Source organism: Coregonus lavaretus, assembly GCF_964263955.1.
Source record: "Coregonus lavaretus genome assembly, contig: HAP1_SCAFFOLD_1039, whole genome shotgun sequence".
Taxonomy (NCBI): domain Eukaryota; kingdom Metazoa; phylum Chordata; class Actinopteri; order Salmoniformes; family Salmonidae; genus Coregonus; species Coregonus lavaretus.
Genome location: NW_028164876.1, coordinates 134432 through 160000, shown reverse-complemented (window position 1 = coordinate 160000; position 25569 = coordinate 134432). Strand labels below are relative to the sequence as shown.

General features: G+C 51.4%; 1 protein-coding gene across 1 annotated transcript; it reads right to left on the bottom strand.

Annotated features, from left to right (window-relative positions):
• Nucleotides 1-1608: 1608 nt before the first annotated feature.
• LOC311116496 (methionine aminopeptidase 2-like) lies at nucleotides 1609-24630 on the bottom strand (the record flags this gene model as incomplete). Its single annotated transcript, XM_084191575.1, has 11 exons — nucleotides 24429-24630; nucleotides 23459-23578; nucleotides 23015-23074; nucleotides 21839-21941; nucleotides 20413-20574; nucleotides 17748-17929; nucleotides 17064-17158; nucleotides 16174-16270; nucleotides 13891-13994; nucleotides 2952-3067; nucleotides 1609-1861 (listed from the first exon to the last, which is right to left on the bottom strand). The coding sequence occupies exons 1-11, from the start codon at nucleotides 24580-24582 to the stop codon at nucleotides 1609-1611; spliced, it is 1446 nt and encodes a 481-aa protein (XP_084047701.1). The 5' UTR covers nucleotides 24583-24630.
• Nucleotides 24631-25569: the final 939 nt, after the last annotated feature.

Sequence of the window (25569 nt, the reverse complement as noted above, 5' to 3'; positions counted from 1 at the left end):
TTGCACTATATAGGGAATAGGGTGCTATTTGGGACGGAAGCCTAGTTAAGAATAGGTCTGTGTTGCTGTCTTTAAGGCTGTGTTTACACAGGCAGCCTAATTCTGATATTCTTTTTCACAATTTGGTCTTTGGACCAATCAGATCAGATCTGAAAAAGGTCTGAATTAGGCTGCCTGTGTAAACACTGCCTAAGGAGCAGCCAGGTCAGTAGCTGCTGGCCGAAGAAACATGATGCATTCCTGCACTGTGACATCATCCGACTGCTTCGCCCTTGTCCCAAATACTTTATTAGAGGAATTTGCATGTGGTGAATAGAGCAGAGGTATGAGATCCATGAATGAAAAGGGACACGTCACATATCACATCATCATAATCCTAGGCCCTCCTTAGCTACACACTAACTGTAAGTTTTAGTTGTTATAAATATGTCTATGGTTTGTTTATGACCTACATTTTCATTAGATTTACATAAATGAGCTACAATTTGTATTTGATGGTGAATGCACAGATATCATATGGAATCAATGAACTCCAGCGTTAAAGGGACATATCATAATATCATCTGTGTGTCTGTCTATGTGTGATGCCTGACATGCATGTATGAATTACATTTAATAAATAAGCCTATGGATTATGTCCTACATATTGTAGGAATTAGGTTCTGACACGGTTCAGTACATCTTTGAAGCTCAATTTTAATGTGTTTTCCTGTTAGTTGTCTTGCCACTGAAACCACTGGAGTACATCCTGCATGTATATAATAATATCGCCCTCCTTTGGTTAAAAGTGAGAACAGAACACTTCTAATCCAGAATTTGAATCTTTGGCTTTGGCATGATCACTTTACATTCAAACATGAATACAATTAACAAAAACAGGTTTAAGATTTGTAACAATACAATTTATTAATTTTTTTAAAAATCACCTAAAAATAAATAGGGGCAGAGAAACAAAATATAGAGATATAAATAATTTCATAGCATTATTATAGTCATATCACAGGTTATTTTCAAGGCATTGAATATGCTTTGAATTATTAAGTAATACATTGAGGTGTCCAGCCAAAACATAGGGAGTAATTTTGCATATTTCATTTGATCCTAAATAAGCAATACAGGAATCAAGCAAGTATAATAAAGAAAATGATGATTATATTTCTTGCTTTTTATATGCCCTTTTTTATTGGCTTGATCCTTTTAAATAATACTTGTATTAATACATATGTTAAGTAATAAGTAATAAGGTCCTGCCATGACAACAGTCTCTTGCTAAAACCGTTGAAGGTAGGTACAGAAGGTAGGATTCAAGCAACTTTAAAATTACATCACAATAATAACGTTGCATAAATGTTATCATCAGTCGATTACGGATTTCAGGGATGGTGTTCATTAGGCACCAAACTGAAAGAAAACGGACTGAAACACAGAGGGACTACCTAGACTTGTCCAATAAGAAACGTTATTAAAGGGACATCAACGGACTGGAATTTGCATGTGGTGAATAGAGCAGTGGTATGGGATCCAATGAACATGACCCTGATTTATCTTCTCTCATTCTTCCTCTTCCGGTTCTTCCTGGTTCGAGGCCAGCTGGCCCACGGAGCGTGCTCAGTAGTCATCACCCCTGCTCACCACTTCCTTACAGGTGGGCCTGAGTAGGATGGTGTGTTCGTACTGGGCAGTGTAGGAGCCCTTGGTGTCGCAGAGCGGCGGGTACGGGTCTATGATGCCCAGGTCACACAGGTTCTTCAGGGCCATCAGGTACTTGCTCTCTCCCTGCCGGTCCAACCAGCGGCGGCAGAACGCCAACGTCCCGAAGTTCTCATTTATCACGTTGAGCAGATGCTTGGCTCTGGGGAGTCTGGAACACCACAATGGGAGGAGGCGGGGACACAGAGGAGAGGCGGGGACACAGAGGAGAGACGGGGACAGAGGAGAGGCGGGGACACAGAGGAGAGGCGGGGACACAGAGGAGAGGCGGGGACACAGAGGAGAGGCGGGGACACAGAGGAGAGGCGGGGACACAGAGGAGAGGCGGGGACACAGAGGAGAGGCGGGGACACAGAAGAGAGGTGGGGACACAGAGGAGAGGTGGGGACACAGAGGAGAGGCGGGGACACAGAGGAGAGGCGGGGACACAGGAGAGGCGGGGACACAGGAGAGGCGGGGACACAGAGGAGAGGCGGGGACACAGAGGAGAGGCGGGGACACAGAGGAGAGGCGGGGACAGAGGAGAGGCGGGGACACAGAGGAGAGGCGGTGACACAGAGGAGAGGCGGGGACACAGGGACACAGAGGAGAGGCGGGGACACAAAGGAGAGGCGGGGACACAGGAGAGGCGGGGACACAGAGGAGAGGCGGGGACACAGAGGAGAGGCGGGGACACAGAGGAGAGGCGGGGACACAGAGGAGAGGCGGGGACACAGATGAGAGGCGGGGACACAGATGAGAGGCGGGGACACAGATGAGAGGCGGGGACACAGAGGAGAGGCGGGGACACAGGAGAGGCGGGGACACAGAGGAGAGGCGGGGACACAGGAGAGGCGGGGACACAGGAGAGGCGGGGACACAGAGGAGAGGCGGGAAGAGAGATAAGGATGGTGTTTTCAGTGCAGTAAGGATTATGAGAGCAGTGCATAGGGACAATCCACATTGATCAACATTTCTGTAAATGTGCCAGATTTAGCCAGCTGGCTAATTTTCATCTGTAGTTTATGGGTTATTTTTTTTATTAGTACAGTAGTATTCAGTTCAGGTGTATACTGTAAGAATCAGCACGTTGGAGGGGGTCAGCCTTAGCAGGGTCATTCGCCCTCCATCGTCCTTGATGGCGAACAGAATGACATCTACAGTATAGAATTCTACTTAGCATCGATGTTCTGTATCATCATCACCATTAAAATCAGGTGAGGCTCGCACTCAGTGAGCACCGACCGAACCAAGCGACCGACCTTATTGGCACGTGTCCAACGTTGAAGTTTTTCATGTAATGCGAGCAGTCCATGTCACCGTGAACAGCTCCCCTCCCAGTGCTGCCAAACGTCTCGATTGCGTACACCTCACCTTCCTGTGGAGCAGAAGGGTAGAGGAGGACACAGTGAACTCAGCAAATCCTAGAAACAACTGATACTGACCGTAATCCATCTGCAACTTACATAAGACCAAAGTCCTTCAAACTGAAAGCCTTTATTGGCAGATGGAAAAAGGGAGAGAAACTCACAGCACTTTTTATGTCCCTGAAAACCTGGTAATTAATGTAGATGTTTAGAGATTATATTTTTCCTTTTTAAAAGAATCTACATCATAGATGAGCAACCGTTTTTCCAGAGGATTCAATATATGCCGATGTCATTAAAGTAACTGCTTCATCTCTTACAGTGTTCATTACAGTAATTCCATCTCTTATAGTGTTCATTACAGTAACTCCATCTCTTATAGTGTTCATTACAGTAACTCCATCTCTTATAGTGTTCATTACAGTAACTCCATCTCTTATAGTGTTCATTACAGTAACTCCATCTCTTATAGTGTTCATTACAGTAATTCCATCTCTTATAGTGTTCATTACAGTAACTCCATCTCTTATAGTGTTCATTACAGTAACTCCATCTCTTATAGTGTTCATTACAGTTACTCCATCTCTTATAGTGTTCATTACAGTAACTCCATCTCTTATAGTGTTCTTACACAATACACTGGGTGTGATCTATTCTATTGAAGATTCTGCTCACCCCAAGTCTTTAGTGTCACACTCCTGATGGAAACACAATTACACTAGACCTAACATTAACATTAAAACACTGGCGACCCACTGGTGTGGGGGTAAGTCTGACCCACTGGTGTGGGGGTAAGTCTGACCCACTGGTGTGGGGGTAAGTCTGACCCACTGGTGGCCCACTGGTGTGGGGGTAAGTCTGACCCACTGGTGTGGGGGTAAGTCTGTCCCACTGGTGGCCCACTGGTGTGGGGGTAAGTCTGTTCCACTGGTGGCCCACTGGTGTGGGGGTACGTCTGACCCACTGGTGTGGGGGTAAGTCTGTCCCACTGGTGTGGGGGTAAGTCTGTCCCACTGGTGGCCCACTGGTGTGGGGGTAAGTCTGACCCACTGGTGTAGGGGTAAGTCTGACCCACTGGTGTGGGGGTAAGTCTGTCCCACTGGTGGCCCACTGGTGTGGGGGTAAGTCTGGCCCTCTGGTGGCCCACTGGTGTGGGGGTAATTCTGACCCACTGGTGTGGGGGTAAGTCTGTCCCACTGGTGTGGGTATAAGTCTGACCCACTGGTGTGGGGGTAAGTCCGACCCACTGGTGTGGGGGTAAGTCTGGCCCACTGGTGTTGGGATAAGTCTGACCCACTGTTGTGGGTGTAAGTCTGACCCAATGGTGTGGGGGTAAGTCTTGCCCACTGGTGTGGGTGTAAGTCTGACCCACTGGTGCGGGTGTAAGTCTGATCCACTGGTGTGGGTGTAAGTCTGACCCACTGTTGTGGGTGTAAGTCTGACCCAATGGTGTGGGGGTAAGTCTTGCCCACTGGTGTGGGGGTAAGTCTGATCCACTGGTGTGGGGGTAAGTCTGGCCCACTGGTGGCCCACTGGTGTGGGGGTAAGTCTGTCCCACTGGTGGCCCACTGGTGTGGGGGTAAGTCTGGCCCACTGGTGGCCCACTGGTGTGGGGGTAAGTCTGACCCACTGGTGGCCCACTGGTGTGGGGGTAAGTCTGACCCACTGGTGTGGGGGTAAGTCTGTCCCACTGGTGTGGGGGTAAGTCTGTCCCACTGGTGGCCCACTGGTGTGGGGGTAAGTCTAACCCACTGGTGTGGGGGTAAGTCTGACCCACTGGTGTGGGGGTAAGTCTGACCCACTGGTGGCCCACTGGTGTGGGGGTATGTCTGACCCACTGGTGTGGGGGTAAGTCTGACCCACTGGTGCGGGGGTAAGTCTGACCCACTGGTGCGGGGGTAAGTCTGACCCACTGGTGTTGGGGTAGGTCTGATCCACTGGTGTGAGGGCAAGTCTGGCCCACTGGTGGCCCACTGGTGTGGGGGTAAGTCTGGCCCTCTGGTGGCCCACTGGTGTGGGGGTAAGTCTGACCCACTGGTGTGGGTGTAAGTCTGACCCAATGGTGTGGGGGTAAGTCTTGCCCACTGGTGTGGGGGTAAGTCTGGCCCACTGGTGTGGGGTTAAGTCTGGCCCACTGGTGTGGGGGTAAGTCTGGCCCACTGGTGTGGGGGTAAGTCTGACCCACTGGTGGCCCACTGGTGTGAGGGTAAGTCTGGCCCACTGGTGTGGGGGTAAGTCTGACCCACTGGTGGCCCACTGGTGTGGGGGTAAGTCTGGCCCACGGGTGTGGGGGTAAGTCTGACCCACTGGTGGCCCACTGGTGTGGGGGTAAGTCTGGCCCACTGGTGTGGGGGTAAGTCTGACCCACTGGTGTGGGGGTAAGTCTGTCCCACTGGTGGCCCACTGGTGTGGGGGTAAGTCTGTCCCACTGGTGGCCCACTGGTGTGGGGGTAAGTCTGACCTACTGGTGCTGGGGTAAATCTGACCTACTGGTGGCCCACTGGTGTGGGGGTAAGTCTGGCCCACTGGTGTGGGGGTAAGTCTGACCCACTGGTGGCCCACTGGTGTGGGGGTAAGTCTGGCCCACTGGTGTGGGGGTAAGTCTGACCCACTGGTGGCCCACTGGTGTGGGGGTAAGTCTGACCCACTGGTGTGGGGGTAAGTCTGGCCCACTGGTGTGGGGGTAAGTCTGACCCACTGGTGGCCCACTGGTGTGGGGGTAAGTCTGGCCCACTGGTGTGGGGGTAAGTCTGTCCCACTGGTGGCCCACTGGTGTGGGGGTAAGTCTGTTCCACTGGTGGCCCACTGGTGTGGGGGTACGTCTGACCCACTGGTGTGGGGGTAAGTCTGTCCCACTGGTGTGGGGGTAAGTCTGTCCCACTGGTGGCCCACTGGTGTGGGGGTAAGTCTGACCCACTGGTGTAGGGGTAAGTCTGACCCACTGGTGTGGGGGTAAGTCTGTCCCACTGGTGGCCCACTGGTGTGGGGGTAAGTCTGTCCCACTGGTGGCCCACTGGTGTGGGGGTAAGTCTGACCCACTGGTGTGGGGGTAAGTCTGTCCCACTGGTGTGGGGGTAAGTCTGTCCCACTGGTGTGGGGGTAAGTCTGTCCCACTGGTGGCCCACTGGTGTGGGGGTAAGTCTGTCCCACTGGTGTGGGGGTAAGTCTGACCCACTGGTGTGGGGGTAAGTCTGACCCACTGGTGTGGGGGTAAGTCTGACCCACTGGTGGCCCACTGGTGTGGGGGTAAGTCTGTCCCACTGGTGTGGGGGTAAGTCTGACCCACTGGTGTGGGGGTAAGTCTGACCCACTGGTGTGGGGGTAAGTCTGACCCACTGGTGGCCCACTGGTGTGGGGGTATGTCTGACCCACTGGTGTGGGGGTAAGTCTGACCCACTGGTGTGGGGGTAAGTCTGACCCACTGGTGTGGGGGTAAGTCTGGCCCACTGGTGGCCCACTGGTGTGGGGGTAAGTCTGTCCCACTGGTGGCCCACTGGTGTGGGGGTAAGTCTGACCCACTGGTGGCCCACTGGTGTGGGGGTAAGTCTGACCCACTGGTGTGGGGGTAAGTCTGTCCCACTGGTGTGGGGGTAAGTCTGTCCCACTGGTGGCCCACTGGTGTGGGGGTAAGTCTGACCCACTGGTGTGGGGGTAAGTCTGACCCACTGGTGTGGGGGTAAGTCTGACCCACTGGTGCGGGGGTAAGTCTGACCCACTGGTGCGGGGGTAAGTCTGACCCACTGGTGTTGGGGTAGGTCTGATCCACTGGTGTGAGGGCAAGTCTGGCCCACTGGTGGCCCACTGGTGTGGGGGTAAGTCTGGCCCTCTGGTGGCCCACTGGTGTGGGGGTAAGTCTGACCCACTGGTGTGGGTGTAAGTCTGACCCAATGGTGTGGGGGTAAGTCTTGCCCACTGGTGTGGGGTTAAGTCTGGCCCACTGGTGTGGGGGTAAGTCTGGCCCACTGGTGTGGGGGTAAGTCTGACCCACTGGTGGCCCACTGGTGTGAGGGTAAGTCTGGCCCACTGGTGTGGGGGTAAGTCTGACCCACTGGTGGCCCACTGGTGTGGGGGTAAGTCTGGCCCACGGGTGTGGGGGTAAGTCTGACCCACTGGTGGCCCACTGGTGTGGGGGTAAGTCTGGCCCACTGGTGTGGGGGTAAGTCTGACCCACTGGTGTGGGGGTAAGTCTGTCCCACTGGTGGCCCACTGGTGTGGGGGTAAGTCTGTCCCACTGGTGGCCCACTGGTGCAGGGGTAAGTCTGACCTACTGGTGCTGGGGTAAGTCTGACCTACTGGTGTGGGGGTATGTCTGGCCCACTGGTGTGGGGGTAAGTCTGGCCCACTGGTGTGGGGGTATGTCTGGCCCACTGGTGGCCCACTGGTGTGGGGGTAAGTCTGACCCACTGGTGTGGGGGTAAGTCTGACCCACTGGTGTGGGGGTAAGTCTGACCCACTGGTGCGGGGGTAAGTCTGACCCACTGGTGCGGGGGTAAGTCTGACCCACTGGTGTTGGGGTAGGTCTGATCCACTGGTGTGAGGGCAAGTCTGGCCCACTGGTGGCCCACTGGTGTGGGGGTAAGTCTGGCCCTCTGGTGGCCCACTGGTGTGGGGGTAAGTCTGACCCACTGGTGTGGGTGTAAGTCTGACCCAATGGTGTGGGGGTAAGTCTTGCCCACTGGTGTGGGGTTAAGTCTGGCCCACTGGTGTGGGGGTAAGTCTGGCCCACTGGTGTGGGGGTAAGTCTGACCCACTGGTGGCCCACTGGTGTGAGGGTAAGTCTGGCCCACTGGTGTGGGGGTAAATCTGACCCACTGGTGGCCCACTGGTGTGGGGGTAAGTCTGGCCCACTGGTGTGGGGGTAAGTCTGACCCACTGGTGGCCCACTGGTGTGAGGGTAAGTCTGGCCCACTGGTGTGGGGGTAAATCTGACCCACTGGTGGCCCACTGGTGTGGGGGTAAGTCTGACCCACTGGTGGCCCACTGGTGTGGGGGTAAGTCTGGCCCACTGGTGTGGGGTAAGTCTGGCTCACTGGTGTGGGGGTAAGTCTGACCCACTGGTGGCCCACTGGTGTGGGGGTAAGTCTGGCCCACTGGTGTGGGGGTAAATCTGACCCACTGGTGGCCCACTGGTGTGGGGGTAAGTCTGACCCACTGGTGTAGGGGTAAGTCTGACCCACTGGTGTGGGGGTAAGTCTGTCCCACTGGTGGCCCACTGGTGTGGGGGTAAGTCTGGCCCTCTGGTGGCCCACTGGTGTGGGGGTAATTCTGACCCACTGGTGTGGGGGTAAGTCTGTCCCACTGGTGTGGGTATAAGTCTGACCCACTGGTGTGGGGGTAAGTCCGACCCACTGGTGTGGGGGTAAGTCTGGCCCACTGGTGTTGGGATAAGTCTGACCCACTGTTGTGGGTGTAAGTCTGACCCAATGGTGTGGGGGTAAGTCTTGCCCACTGGTGTGGGTGTAAGTCTGACCCACTGGTGCGGGTGTAAGTCTGATCCACTGGTGTGGGTGTAAGTCTGACCCACTGTTGTGGGTGTAAGTCTGACCCAATGGTGTGGGGGTAAGTCTTGCCCACTGGTGTGGGGGTAAGTCTGATCCACTGGTGTGGGGGTAAGTCTGGCCCACTGGTGGCCCACTGGTGTGGGGGTAAGTCTGTCCCACTGGTGGCCCACTGGTGTGGGGGTAAGTCTGGCCCACTGGTGGCCCACTGGTGTGGGGGTAAGTCTGACCCACTGGTGGCCCACTGGTGTGGGGGTAAGTCTGACCCACTGGTGTGGGGGTAAGTCTGTCCCACTGGTGTGGGGGTAAGTCTGTCCCACTGGTGGCCCACTGGTGTGGGGGTAAGTCTAACCCACTGGTGTGGGGGTAAGTCTGACCCACTGGTGTGGGGGTAAGTCTGACCCACTGGTGGCCCACTGGTGTGGGGGTATGTCTGACCCACTGGTGTGGGGGTAAGTCTGACCCACTGGTGCGGGGGTAAGTCTGACCCACTGGTGCGGGGGTAAGTCTGACCCACTGGTGTTGGGGTAGGTCTGATCCACTGGTGTGAGGGCAAGTCTGGCCCACTGGTGGCCCACTGGTGTGGGGGTAAGTCTGGCCCTCTGGTGGCCCACTGGTGTGGGGGTAAGTCTGACCCACTGGTGTGGGTGTAAGTCTGACCCAATGGTGTGGGGGTAAGTCTTGCCCACTGGTGTGGGGGTAAGTCTGGCCCACTGGTGTGGGGTTAAGTCTGGCCCACTGGTGTGGGGGTAAGTCTGGCCCACTGGTGTGGGGGTAAGTCTGACCCACTGGTGGCCCACTGGTGTGAGGGTAAGTCTGGCCCACTGGTGTGGGGGTAAGTCTGACCCACTGGTGGCCCACTGGTGTGGGGGTAAGTCTGGCCCACGGGTGTGGGGGTAAGTCTGACCCACTGGTGGCCCACTGGTGTGGGGGTAAGTCTGGCCCACTGGTGTGGGGGTAAGTCTGACCCACTGGTGTGGGGGTAAGTCTGTCCCACTGGTGGCCCACTGGTGTGGGGGTAAGTCTGTCCCACTGGTGGCCCACTGGTGTGGGGGTAAGTCTGACCTACTGGTGCTGGGGTAAATCTGACCTACTGGTGGCCCACTGGTGTGGGGGTAAGTCTGGCCCACTGGTGTGGGGGTAAGTCTGACCCACTGGTGGCCCACTGGTGTGGGGGTAAGTCTGGCCCACTGGTGTGGGGGTAAGTCTGACCCACTGGTGGCCCACTGGTGTGGGGGTAAGTCTGACCCACTGGTGTGGGGGTAAGTCTGGCCCACTGGTGTGGGGGTAAGTCTGACCCACTGGTGGCCCACTGGTGTGGGGGTAAGTCTGGCCCACTGGTGTGGGGGTAAGTCTGTCCCACTGGTGGCCCACTGGTGTGGGGGTAAGTCTGTTCCACTGGTGGCCCACTGGTGTGGGGGTACGTCTGACCCACTGGTGTGGGGGTAAGTCTGTCCCACTGGTGTGGGGGTAAGTCTGTCCCACTGGTGGCCCACTGGTGTGGGGGTAAGTCTGACCCACTGGTGTAGGGGTAAGTCTGACCCACTGGTGTGGGGGTAAGTCTGTCCCACTGGTGGCCCACTGGTGTGGGGGTAAGTCTGTCCCACTGGTGGCCCACTGGTGTGGGGGTAAGTCTGACCCACTGGTGTGGGGGTAAGTCTGTCCCACTGGTGTGGGGGTAAGTCTGTCCCACTGGTGTGGGGGTAAGTCTGTCCCACTGGTGGCCCACTGGTGTGGGGGTAAGTCTGTCCCACTGGTGTGGGGGTAAGTCTGACCCACTGGTGTGGGGGTAAGTCTGACCCACTGGTGTGGGGGTAAGTCTGACCCACTGGTGGCCCACTGGTGTGGGGGTAAGTCTGTCCCACTGGTGTGGGGGTAAGTCTGACCCACTGGTGTGGGGGTAAGTCTGACCCACTGGTGTGGGGGTAAGTCTGACCCACTGGTGGCCCACTGGTGTGGGGGTATGTCTGACCCACTGGTGTGGGGGTAAGTCTGACCCACTGGTGTGGGGGTAAGTCTGACCCACTGGTGTGGGGGTAAGTCTGGCCCACTGGTGGCCCACTGGTGTGGGGGTAAGTCTGTCCCACTGGTGGCCCACTGGTGTGGGGGTAAGTCTGACCCACTGGTGGCCCACTGGTGTGGGGGTAAGTCTGACCCACTGGTGTGGGGGTAAGTCTGTCCCACTGGTGTGGGGGTAAGTCTGTCCCACTGGTGGCCCACTGGTGTGGGGGTAAGTCTGACCCACTGGTGTGGGGGTAAGTCTGACCCACTGGTGTGGGGGTAAGTCTGACCCACTGGTGCGGGGGTAAGTCTGACCCACTGGTGCGGGGGTAAGTCTGACCCACTGGTGTTGGGGTAGGTCTGATCCACTGGTGTGAGGGCAAGTCTGGCCCACTGGTGGCCCACTGGTGTGGGGGTAAGTCTGGCCCTCTGGTGGCCCACTGGTGTGGGGGTAAGTCTGACCCACTGGTGTGGGTGTAAGTCTGACCCAATGGTGTGGGGGTAAGTCTTGCCCACTGGTGTGGGGTTAAGTCTGGCCCACTGGTGTGGGGGTAAGTCTGGCCCACTGGTGTGGGGGTAAGTCTGACCCACTGGTGGCCCACTGGTGTGAGGGTAAGTCTGGCCCACTGGTGTGGGGGTAAGTCTGACCCACTGGTGGCCCACTGGTGTGGGGGTAAGTCTGGCCCACGGGTGTGGGGGTAAGTCTGACCCACTGGTGGCCCACTGGTGTGGGGGTAAGTCTGGCCCACTGGTGTGGGGGTAAGTCTGACCCACTGGTGTGGGGGTAAGTCTGTCCCACTGGTGGCCCACTGGTGTGGGGGTAAGTCTGTCCCACTGGTGGCCCACTGGTGCAGGGGTAAGTCTGACCTACTGGTGCTGGGGTAAGTCTGACCTACTGGTGTGGGGGTATGTCTGGCCCACTGGTGTGGGGGTAAGTCTGGCCCACTGGTGTGGGGGTATGTCTGGCCCACTGGTGGCCCACTGGTGTGGGGGTAAGTCTGACCCACTGGTGTGGGGGTAAGTCTGACCCACTGGTGTGGGGGTAAGTCTGACCCACTGGTGCGGGGGTAAGTCTGACCCACTGGTGCGGGGGTAAGTCTGACCCACTGGTGTTGGGGTAGGTCTGATCCACTGGTGTGAGGGCAAGTCTGGCCCACTGGTGGCCCACTGGTGTGGGGGTAAGTCTGGCCCTCTGGTGGCCCACTGGTGTGGGGGTAAGTCTGACCCACTGGTGTGGGTGTAAGTCTGACCCAATGGTGTGGGGGTAAGTCTTGCCCACTGGTGTGGGGTTAAGTCTGGCCCACTGGTGTGGGGGTAAGTCTGGCCCACTGGTGTGGGGGTAAGTCTGACCCACTGGTGGCCCACTGGTGTGAGGGTAAGTCTGGCCCACTGGTGTGGGGGTAAATCTGACCCACTGGTGGCCCACTGGTGTGGGGGTAAGTCTGGCCCACTGGTGTGGGGGTAAGTCTGACCCACTGGTGGCCCACTGGTGTGAGGGTAAGTCTGGCCCACTGGTGTGGGGGTAAATCTGACCCACTGGTGGCCCACTGGTGTGGGGGTAAGTCTGACCCACTGGTGGCCCACTGGTGTGGGGGTAAGTCTGGCCCACTGGTGTGGGGTAAGTCTGGCTCACTGGTGTGGGGGTAAGTCTGACCCACTGGTGGCCCACTGGTGTGGGGGTAAGTCTGGCCCACTGGTGTGGGGGTAAATCTGACCCACTGGTGGCCCACTGGTGTGGGGGTAAGTCTGGCCCACTGGTGTGGGGGTAAGTCTGACCCACTGGTGGCCCACTGGTGTGGGGGTAAGTCTGACCCACTGGTGGCCCACTGGTGTGGGGGTAAGTCTGACCCACTGGTGGCCCACTGGTGTGGGGGTAGGTCTGGCCCACTGGTGTGGGGGTAAGTCTGGCCCACTGGTGTGGGGGTAAGTCTCAATAGAAAAGCACCATAATATCAGGCAGTTCAAGGCCCTGTGTATTAGCTGATAACACTGACACCCTTCCTCTCTGCTCAGATAATCACTCAGTGAGAGACGCTTCACAGCATGCCCTGCTGACACTCCAGCAGAACAGAGAGCACTATGATCACACACACACACACACACGCTGGCACCCAAGCCTGCACACACACACACACACACACACACACACACACACACACACACACACACACACACACACACACACACACACACACACACACACACACACATACAAAGAGGGTGATGGCCCTGTCACACCACCACTCAGTCCAGCTAAAATGAAAACCCTCAAACCTGGCACATCAGCAACTCTATCCATCCACCCATCCATCCCTGGCTTCGCTGGAAACATCAGTAAAATGCATCACTCAGCAGCCCGCCAATTAAAATGTTACATTCTGTCCAAACGGAGTTAAGCATTGCAGCTGTGTGTGTGAGGGTGGTTAATCGGCTACAGACCTCTAGCCTGAAGCCCCAGATCTGTTTGTGCTGTCTTACCGACTCATGTGGTCATTGTCACACCTTAGGAGTTGGCAAAACAGCGCAGACAGATCTGGTACCAGGCTAATTGACCTCTGTGACCTCACCAATATGGTCCCTACCTGGGCAATATACTTAGATCTTCAGGTATCTATACAGGTATCTAGGTATCTCTGAAGATATGTCGCAGGTATCTAGGCGATATCTCCTTTAGTGAGGTAACTGGTCATTAATGGACTTTGAGTGGTGAGAACTCGATGCGCTTAGAGATGCAATTAAGGAGCTGGAGTTTCATCAAGTGGCGCGCGCTACATGCTACTTGATGCTTCTGGCTGATAATGTGCTTAAAGGTGCAATAATGTGCTTAAAGGTGTAATTAAAGAACTGAAGGAGGTGACTAAGGAGGTGTTGGAGTGTTGGAGTGTGTGTGTGTGTGTGTGTGTGTGTGTGTGTGTGTGTGTGTATACATGTGAGATGTTAATCTGAGCTGATCTCGACACCTCGTTGTAACTCTAGAGATTTCCTTCCAATTACACTTACTTAAGGGTTTTATTATAGGCTACTCAAGGATTTGTTATTTTTTATATATAATTTCACTTGAACAGAATGAACCCGCAAGAGATGTGTACCTTGAGTTTGTTGTTGCAGACATGATGGAATGAAATAAGACGAAGACGAAGAAGAAGTTTGACTACATTGTACTAAGGTAACATCTGAAAAGCCTTCTGTACAAATGAGCGAAAGAAGCCACCAGTCAGTACCCAGTCAGTACCCAGTCAGTACCCAGTCAGTACCCAGTCAGTACCCAGTCAATCGCCAGTCAGTCGCCAGTCAGTCATCAGTCAGTCACCAGTCAGTCACCAGTCAGTACCCACCTCCATTCTGGTAGCTTCTCCTCCCTTGACGATGGGGACAGTCTTGCCTGCGTGAATCCTGTACTGGCCGATGGAGTGTCCATTGAGGTTCCTGATTGGCTTTACTACATAGGAAATAATAAATAAAAATAAAAATATAGATAGAAAATATATCTGTAATATATCTATATCTCTGTATATATATATATATATATATATATATATATATATATATATACATATATATATATATATATACACAGTAAAATATCTCTATATACAGTACCAGTTAAAAGTTTGGACACACCTACTCATTAAAGGGTTTTTCTTTATTTTTACTGTTTTTACATTGTAGAATAATAATGAAGACATCAAAACTATGAAATAACACATATGGAATCATGTAGTAACCAACAAAGTGTTAAACAAATCAAAATATATTTTAAATTTGAGATTCTTCAAATAGCCACCCTTTGCCTTGATGACAGCTTTGCACACTCTTGGCATTCTCTCAACCAGCTTCATGAGGTAGTCACCTGGAATGCATTTCAATTAACAGGTGTGCCTTGTTAAAAGTTAATTTGTGGTACTTCTTTCCTTCTTAATGCGTTTGAGCCAATCAGTTGTGTTGAGACAAGGTAGGGGGGGTATACAGAAGATAGCCCTATTTGGTAAAAGACCAAGTCCATATAATGGCAAGATTAGCTCAAATAAGCAAAGAGAAACGTCAGTCCATCATTACTTTAAGACATGAATGTCAGTCAATACAGAACATTTCAAGAACTTTGAAAGTTTCTTCAGGTGCAGTTGCAAAAATCATCAAGCGCTATGATGAAACTGGCTTTCATGAGGACCGCCAAAGGAATGGAAGACCCAGAGTTACCCCTGCTGCAGAGGATAAGTTCATTAGAGTTACCAGCCTCAGAAATTGCAGCCCAAATAAAAGCTTCACAGAGTTCAAGTCACAGACACATCTCAACATCAACTGTTCAGAGGGGACTGTGTGAATCAGGCCTTCATGGTCGAATTGCTGAGAAGAAACCACTACTAAAGGACACCAATAAGAAGAAGAGACCTGCTTGGGCCAAGAACCACGAGCAATGGACATAATTTCCGGTGGAAATGTGTCCTTTGGTTTGGAGTCCAAATTATCTCTGGTTAGAGCCAGCTTGCGCTGTTCTGTGAAGGGAGTAGTACACAGCGTTGTACGAGATCTTCAGTTTCTTGGCAATCTCTCGAATGGAATAGCCTTCATTTCTCAGAACAAGAATAGACTGACGAGTTTCAGAAGAAAGAGTTTCAGAAGAAAGTTATTTGTTTCTGGCCATTTTGAGCCTGTAATCGAACCCACAATTGCTGATGCTCCAGATACTCAACTAGTCTCAAGAAGGCCAGTTTTATTGCTTCTTTAATCAGTACAACAGTTTTCAGCTGTGCTAACATAATTGCAAAGGGGTTTTCTAATGAGCAGTTAGCCTTTTAAAATGATAAACTTGGATTAGCAAACACAACGTGCCATTGGAACACAGGACTGATGGTTGCTGATAATGGGCCTCTGTACGCCTATGTAGATATTCCATTAAAAATCTGCCGTTTCCAGCTACAATAGCCATTTACAACATTAACAATGTCTACACTTTATTTCTGATCAATTTGATGTTATTTTAAATGGACCAAAAAATTGCTTTTCTTTCAAAAACAAGGACATTTCTAAGTGACCCCAAACTTTTGAACGGTAGTGTACATACATACAGTATCTGCAATATATTTGTAATTGTAATTTCTCTCATCAAACCAGCAAACTGAAAGATTAGGAAAACAGTAAGAGCCCAGTGTGTTTTCCCATATAAACAAACAAACAGAGAGACAAACAGAGAGAGAGAGAGGAGAGAGAGAGAGAGAGAGAGAGAGACAGACAGACAGACAGACAGACAGACAGACAGAGACAGAGACAGAGAGACAGAGAGAGAGACACAGAGACAGAGAGACAGAGAGAGAGACACAGAGACAGAGAGACAGAGAGACAGAGACAGAGACAGAGAGACAGAGAGAGAGACACAGAGAGACACAGAGACAGAGACAGAGACAGAGAGACAGAGAGACAGAGAGACAGAGAGACAGAGACAGAGAGACAGAGAGACAGAGACACAGAGACAGAGAGACAGAGAGACAGAGAGAGAGAGAGAGAGAGAGAGAGAGAGAGAGAGAGAGAGAGAGAAGAGACAGAGAGAGACAGAGAGAGACAGAGACAGAGAGAGACAAAGAGAGACAGAGAGACATACAGACAGACAGACAGACTGATACCTTTGTATGTTTTCCCATCTATCTCCACCTCATAAGACTCCATGACCTCCTGGATGGTTTCACCCACGTCACACAGACGCACATCTATCCCTGCACACTGGCACAGAAAACAGTTGACAGTTACACAAGCTCTCTCTACATGGGTCACAAATAGACAAGAGTTGACAGTTACACAAGCAAACACCAACCAACCATCTCTACAGAGCTCATTATCAGACGAGTGGGGAGTGAGAGTTACATCACATATCCTCTTAGGATGTTAGCTAGCATCCAAAATATGGTCATTTAGCAGAAGCTTTTATCCAAAGCGGATTACAGAACTGTCAACATTAACAGATATATTCAGTATTATGTGGCCCATGTGTGAGTCTAACCCACAACCCTGATGTTGCCTGCACTGTAAAAACGGCTAGCTGGAGCCGTCTCAGCGGTTGGCTGTAGATGCCCTCGGTGACTTAATGCTGACTCTACTTTGGTCTGACCCCACTACAGACGGTCTACTTTCGTCCGAAGCCACTTCAGACGGTCTACTTTGGTCTGACCCCACTTCAGACGGTCGACTTTGGTCCGAAGCCACTACAGACGGTCCGGTAAGAACCAGGCAGATGTGTCCACATCCAGAGCTTTATTATCTCTTGGTCACCACCACACAGTTGCACACACACATCATAGAAGTAAAACACACAGATAACTTGGTTGGCAGCCAAACTTGGTTCTTCATCTGCCAACAACTATAACCACTCTAACCTGGAGTGGGAGGGGCCATAGCCCAAATGTCCATTTAAACCCGATGATTGGCTGAAAGGAACTGCCTTTTTTACATGCTCTAGTCTAACCCACTGAACAATCGGAACCAAAGTCATAGTGAATGGATAAATGGGTTGCGTTACCCTGATGCCTGTGTTGGTAGCATCTCTCACAGCCTCCAGAAGTCTGTCATACTTTGGGTTGAAGGTCACGGTAAAGGCACAGTCAATGATTCGACCTGAAACACCAACAACATGAATATCAGCCAAATGCAACGACACGAGGTAAAAGTTAGATCTTACCTTCCTGTCTTAGCCTGGTATTTGCCTGGTATTTACGAAAGTATGGGTAAGAAGTGTGATTACAATGTATCAGGTGATTACAGCACAATTTGAATATGTAATATCTAAATAAAGTCCAGAAGATAGCGATAGACTTTTAAATGGATCTTCAAACCTGCTTTTGTAGAACCGCACTACTGCAGGTTTTTGTCCTAGTTCAGCAGTTAAACACCTGATTCAGCTCATCAAAGGTGTTGAAGGTCAGTTGATTAGTTGAGTCAGGTGTAACGGTATTAAAACGCTGGGATCAAAACCCTTGACTATTACTGCTGTAAAATGCAAGTGCAACCAGATACAGACATTGGGCTGGGTATCTGTAAAGCACTTTGTGACAACACTGCTGAATTAGAAAAGGCTTTCTAAATACGTTTGATTGATTGACAGAACTCAGTGGCAGTGTTGACCATTGATGTGCCTGCAAGTCTATTTTATATAAAAACGTAACTACAGACTGAACAGAAACTCAGTGTCAGTGTGCCCACTGACCGTTGACGTGCGTGCCGAAGTCTATCTTGCAGACGTCATTGTACTGTAGTACTGTGGGGTCTCCAGCGTTAGGGGTGTAGTGGGCAGCAACATGGTTGATAGAGCAGCCAGTGGGGAATGCCAGGCCAGCCTTCAGACCATTCTCTTTGATCAGCCTCCTACTGCAGTCCTCCAGTCGCTCACTGGTATACAGGGACAGACCAGGAAGACAGGGACAGACAGGGACAGACAGGGCCAGACCAGGCAGACAGGGACAGACAGGGACAGGGACAGACAGGAACAGGGACAGACCAGGCAGGCAGGGACAAACAGGGACAGACAGGACAGACAGGGACAGGGACAGACCAGGCAGACAGGGACAAACAGGGACAGACAGGACAGACCAGGCAGACAGGGACAGGGACAGACAGGGACAGGGACAGACCAGGGACAGGGACAGACCAGGCAGGCAGGGACAAACAGGGACAGACAGTGACAGACAGGGACAGACCAGGCAGACAGGGACAGGGACAGACAGGGACAGAGACAGACAGGACAGGGACAGACAGGGACAAGGACAGGGACAGGGACAGGGACAGACAGGGACAAGGACAGGGACAGACCAGTCAGACAGGGACAGACCAGGCAGACAGGGACAGACAGGAACAGGGACAGACCAGGCAGGCAGGGACAAACAGGGACAGACAGTGACAGACAGGGACAGGGACAGACCAGGGAGACAGGGACAGACAGGGACAGACAGGGACAGACAGGGACAGGGACAGACAGGGACAGAGACAGACAGGGACAGAGACAGACAGGGACAAGGACAGGGACAGGGACAGACAGGGACAGACAGGACAGGGACAGACCAGTCAGACAGGGACAGACAGGGACAGACAGGGAGAGACCAGGGAGACAGGGACAGACAGGGACAGACAGGACAGGGACAGACCAGGGAGACAGGGACAGACAGGGACAGACAGGGAGAGACCAGGGAGACAGGGACAGACAGGGACAGACAGGGACAGACCAGGGAGACAGGGACAGACAGGGACAGACAGGGACAGACCAGGGAGACAGGGACAGACCAGGGACAGACAGGGACAGGGACAGACAGGGACGGACAGGGACAGGGACAGACAGGGACAGACAGGGACAGACCAGGGAGACAGGGACAGACAGGGACAGACAGGGACAGACAGGGAGAGACCAGGGACAGGGACAGACCAGGCAGGCAGGGACAAACAGGGACAGACAGTGACAGACAGGGACAGACCAGGCAGACAGGGACAGGGACAGACAGGGACAGGGACAGACCAGGGAGACAGGGACAGACAGGGACAGAGACAGACAGGACAGGGACAGACAGGGACAGGGACAAGGACAGGGACAGGGACAGGGACAGACAGGGACAGACAGGACAGGGACAGACCAGTCAGACAGGGACAGACCAGGCAGACAGGGACAGACAGGGACAGGGACAGACAGGAACAGGGACAGACCAGGCAGGCAGGGACAAACAGGGACAGACAGTGACAGACAGGGACAGGGACAGACCAGGGAGACAGGGACAGACAGGGACAGACAGGGACAGGGACAGACAGGGACAGAGACAGACAGGGACAGAGACAGACAGGGACAAGGACAGGGACAGGGACAGGGACAGGGACAGGGACAGACAGGGACAGACAGGACAGGGACAGACCAGTCAGACAGGGACAGACAGGGACAGACAGGGAGAGACCATACAGGACAGAGACAGGGACAGACAGGGATAGACAGGGACAGACCAGGGAGACAGGGACAGACAGGGACAGACAGGGACAGGGACAGACAGGGACAGAGACAGACAGGGACAGAGACAGACAGGGACAGACAGGACAGGGACAGACCAGTCAGACAGGGACAGACAGGGACAGACAGGGAGAGACCATACAGGACAGAGACAGGGACAGACAGGGATAGACAGGGACAGACCAGGGAGACAGGGACAGACAGGGACAGACAGGGACAGACCAGGGAGACAGGGACAGACAGGGACGGACAGGGACAGGGACAGACAGGGACAGACCAGGGAGACAGGGACAGACAGGGACAGACAGGGACAGACCAGGGAGACAGGGACAGACAGGGACAGACAGGGACAGACAGGGACAGACAGGGAGAGACCATACAGGACAGAGACAGGGACAGGGGGTTAATACAGCTTAACCATGTACTGTAGGTTGAAGTTAATACAGCCTCAGCGTGTTTTATCAGCCTCCTAGTGCAATCCTCTAGTCGCTCACTGACAGACAGGGACCACAGATGACAGGGACAGGTGTCACATTCAGGACATTTTCACTTCAGCAACACAGGTTAACCATGCAGGTCAACACAGACTCACTCCATGATCCTCAGTGCTGCTCCTGGGGAGCTACAGCACCGGCTCATCAGAGAACCACCTGATTCAGCTAATGAAGGAGTAGGTCAGTTGATGAACCAAATCAGGTGTTTTACTGCTGAGCTGGGACAAAAACCTGCAGTACTGCTACTCTCCAAGAGCAGGATTGAGAATCGCTCTTTTTACTCAAATACATCAATACACAATTTGACTAAAGTGAACGTCAACCAAGTCCATTACAGTGCTGTCAGACCAGCTCGTACCAGGGCCTGTACGATATAGTAAATGAATGACCCTCACCAGATGTCGATCATGGTCATCCCAGGTTTGATCCAGGTGTTGACGTAGTTTCGGACCTGTCTGTGGGCCTCGGCAGCCTGACGGAAGTCACTCCACATCTCCTCGTTGGCCTTGTCAAGGACCCTCTTCTCCTCATGGGTGGTGCGCCAGGCTGCACTGCGCCTGGGAGGGAAACACACACACACACACACACACACACACAATCTTTATCTTCTAATGGGATTGGGATGTCAAACAACACCTTCAGGAAATGATGCAGCAAACATTGCAGTTTATAATGCAGGTATAGATTAACATAGTGGGTGAGTGTGTGTGTGTGTGTGTGTGTGTGTGTGTGTGTGTGTGTGTGTGTGTTTGTATGTGTGTGTGTGTGTGTGTGTTTGTATGTGTGTGTGTGTGTGTGTGTGTGTGTGTGTGTGTGTGTGTGTCTTATTTTAAATGTTTTCATTTAACCTTGATTTAACCAGGTTTCAATTAGATAAAATCTCTTTGGCAAGAGAGACCTGGTATTGTGAATAAAAAACAGCATAGTTGTGAATAACATTTTATAGTGTTAACTTGGGTGACTGAGGCACATCCAATATTTGTGTTATGTTTTAGAGTATGAAGTATGATGGACTGTAAACCACAGCGACCTCGATAAGATCTATGGCCACCACACTGCATAGGATATATGGCCACACAGCACACTGCATAAGATCTATGGACACCACACTGCATAAGATATATGGCCACCACACTGCATAGGATCTATGGCCACCACACTGCATAAGATATATGGCCACCACACTGCATAGGATCTATGGACACCACACTGCATAAGATATATGGCCACCACACTACATAAGATCTATGGACACCACACTGCATAAGATATATGGCCACCACACTGCATAAGCTCTATGGCCACCACACTGCATAAGATCTATGGCCACCACACTGCATAGGATCTATGGCCACCACACTGCATAAGATCTATGGCCACCACACTGCATAAGATCTATGGCCACCACACTGCATAAGATCTATGGCCACCACACTGCATAAGATCTATGGCCACCACACTGCATAGGATCTATGGCCACCACCATGCATAGGATCTATGGCTACCACACTGCATAAGATATATGGCCACCACACTACATAAGATATATGGCCACCACACTACATACGATATATGGCCACCACACTACATAAGATATATGGCCACCACACTACATAAGATATATGGCCACCACACTACATAAGATATATGGCCACCACACTACATAAGATATATGGCCACCACACTGCATAGGATCTATGGCCACCACACTACATACGATATATGGCCACCACACTACATAAGATATATGGCCACCACACTGCATAGGATCTATGGCCACCACACTACATAAGGCCAATGGACTTGGTAGAGGTGACATACCCGTCTTTAGATGGGGGATATTCACACTCCTCTCCCTTTGGGAAGACAGCACTGGGATACAGCTCACAAATAGGGATGGTGGGAGGGTCAGTCTGCCCCTTCACTGTGCCCCAGATAGAGAGAGTGAGATGGAGGGAGGGAGAGGAGAGGATGAGAAGAGAGAGGGATGGATGGAGGGAGGGAGGGAGAGGAGGATGAGAAGAGAGAGGTTAGCGTCTGCAGATGTGCAACACATTGTTGCTATTAGCAACACATGGTCACATATGGTCGCAACACATGCTACAGGGTGTATGGCAATATAGACAATGTAACCCATTTCAGAATAAGGCTGTAACGTTTCAAAATGTGGAAAAAGTTAACGGGTCTGAATACTTTCCGAATGCACTGTATCACTAATAGAGGTGCAGTAACAGTCTAGTATGGGGAAACCTCTTCTCAAGTGCGGGGATCTAGATGTGATGACTAGCTTAGAAAGAATGCATTAATGATTAAACATAATGGGTTTGTACTGTACTGATATAAATTGTTTCACATAACAAGCTGTGATTCATGTGAGGAACGTTAGGGGGTAGGATGAGATAAGACTTGTATTTCTCACAGACACGAACACTGCCTCTTTGTGATCTGTGAACCGTCCAAGGACGTAGGTACAAGGAGTACAGGGGAACAGTGTCTATGGGTGATGACTCTACAGGGTGTGATGATAACAACTTATGCCTGGCAACAGTGTGCAACGGTAAAGCGCCAACGGGCTGGGACCAGCCTGTGCGCCAACGACTGGCTGAGTAAGTCTAAACCACGCTCAGTCTCTACTCTGATTGGCCAGCAGGGAGCGGGAACTATCTCTGTCAGAGTATTTGAAGAAGAACTTAGAACAATGGATCAGTTCTCTGAGTGCCCTGCACTGGTATTTCAGTGGACCCGTATATACGAACATCATATTTACCATTGAAGTGTTTGCATTAATTAAAATACTAGTTTATTTTAGAAGACGTGTATTGACCTCTTTTGTTCCTAATACCAGATTTGAATTGACGCAACTTAACACAAGATAACTCATCAGCTCAAGACATATCAACATGGGTTTCATCTGTAAAAAACATGAAAGGTTCTGAAGTGGTAACAAAAGGAACTGAAACCATCCAGTGGGAGAAACAATGACTGATGAAGACAAACCTCCCTTCTTTTTCTTCTTCTTCTTCTTCTTCCCTGCTGAGTTTTCACCCTCTTCTCCATCTGTCCAAAACATGCATTTTTCATTCTCTTAACAAACATGACACATGACGTGTTCAGTCACAATTCACAATGCTTGCAGTTAACTGTTTGCACTTAAGAAGTTACAGTAATGCGCAGCAGCAGACGCCAACTCATGTCACAGGTCAAATTATACGTTTGTTTGGTTTAAGGGGCAAATCGGGACTTCAAGATCCACACGAGAACGTTAAGGACAATGATGATAAAGTGAAAGAGGACCTGAGAAGTGGTTCAGTCAGTCACAATACCCAGTGCAGTGCTAGCAGGTAACGTAACTAGTTGGTGAACGACACTAAACTCATGTCGCAGGTCACATGTTGAGTATGAGAACGGTGAATGATGACGATGATGAAGATGAAGTCGTACCCTCCTCTCCATCCTCCTCCTTCTCTTTGTCCTCCGGCAGGGCTTGCTGCTCCAACTGTTTCGTCACATCACCAACACCTCCTCCAGTATCTCCATCCCCCTCAGACTCATTTGTCCCTGCTGCAAAGTCATTCACGCACACACTCGAACACACACACACATGCAACACACACACACATAGAACACACACACACATTCAACACACACACACACACACGCAACATACACACACGCACACACACACACAAACGCACGTGCGTGCGCAACACACACACACTTAAAGTGAGTAAATTGATACATTTTGAGAAAGTGCATCTACTGTGAACAGAACTTGGCAGGAGCAATGCATAATTTGTATCTATACCTAGAATCAATATCCCAAGGGCATATGTAGGTACCCTGCAGCATTATGCCATGCCATCTATAGCCCTTCAGAAACAGGACTATATAGATCCATAGTTTAACACACACCACAAAATAATATCAAGTCCACATGTGTTTTTACAAGATAAGGTGCTTGTCATATAGTTTTGTCAGCAATTAATTTAATGCTAAAGCATACTTTTTTTTTTCTCACTAGTGGAGCTCTTTTATAACGCAAGAAGAGGAGTGCTGAAAAGTACTGGAATATGACTGTCATCTTATTCCTGCAACATCCTTCAATTTTCGAATTTGACAGCATTCCATTAAACCAATAGAAGAAGCGATTTCAAGCCTCGAGAGAGGCATTGTCCCTTTTCCAGATGTGCATCTCCCCTTTAGCCCTCATAACGGCACCGGTGCCCGTTCACTTCCAGGTGAAGACAGCGGTGACAGCTGCGGCGGAACAGTAGCACTTTCTGACAGGTAATAAAGTCCCATGCTTCTCATCTTTCCTGGTCTTTTTACGCTATGGCACAACAGGGGACCTCTCAATAATGCGCTATTTCCAAAACGGCATTTATCCTCACCGTCATGCATTCTTTCTTACCTGGGACAGCCGTCTTCTTCTTCTTTTTTTTTCTTCTCTTTTTCTTCCCTGTTTCCGAGGGCTCCGCGTCCTCTTTCTCTTCGTTCTCTTCGGCGTCCCCATTGAGAACTTCGGGCGCCTCCGGTTCAGGCTGCACCGTCTCGAGCTCCGCCATGATCCGCGTTCGGAATCAAGTGACGCATAAACTGCTGGGAGCCTCCAGTGGCCACGTTCTGAAACTGTGCTCGAGGCAGACAGGCAGCTGAGCCAATAATGAGTTGTTAGGCACTTTGTGCAGCTGCTTGACCTCAATAGAGAAAACTAAGCCCGTCCTTTCTTAATTTCTCAAGTGACAAGATAGGAGTGTAGTGCTTAAACTCTGGAGAGTCTATAGGCTACTAACTTTTATTGAGGCAGTTTGTGTTCCATCAGGTTATAGCACGAGAGGAAATATGATGTATAATCTAAATCAAATAGATTATCACAGTGTCATTTACAAATCGACACAGTGAAACTAGTCTCTCAATATATAATTAGAAAAACACTGCTCAAAAAAATAAAGGGAACACTTAAACAACACAATGTAACTCCAAGTCAATCACACTTCTGTGAAATCAAACTGTCCACTTAGGAAGCAACACTGATTGACAATAAATGTCACATGCTGTTGTGCAAATGGAATAGACAACAGGTGGAAATTATAGGCAATTAGCAAGACACCCCCAATAAAGAAGTGGTTCTGCAGGTGGTGACCACAGACCACTTCTCAGTTCCTATGCTTCCTGGCTGATGTTTGGTCACTTTTGAATGCTGGCGGTGCTTTCACTCTAGTGGTAGCATGAGACGGAGTCTACAACCCACACAAGTGGCTCAGGTAGTGCAGCTCATCCAGGATGGCACATCAATGCGAGCTGTGGCAAGAAGGTTTGCTGTGTCTGTCAGCGTAGTGTCCAGAGCATGGAGGCGCTACCAGGAGACAGGCCAGTACATCAGGAGACGTGGAGGAGGCCGTAGGAGGGCAACAACCCAGCAGCAGGACTGCTACCTCCGCCTTTGTGCAAGGAGGAGCAAGAGGAGCACTGCCAGAGCCCTGCAAAATGACCTCCAGCAGGCCACAAATGTGCATGTGTCTGGTCAAACGGTCAGAAACAGACTCCATGAG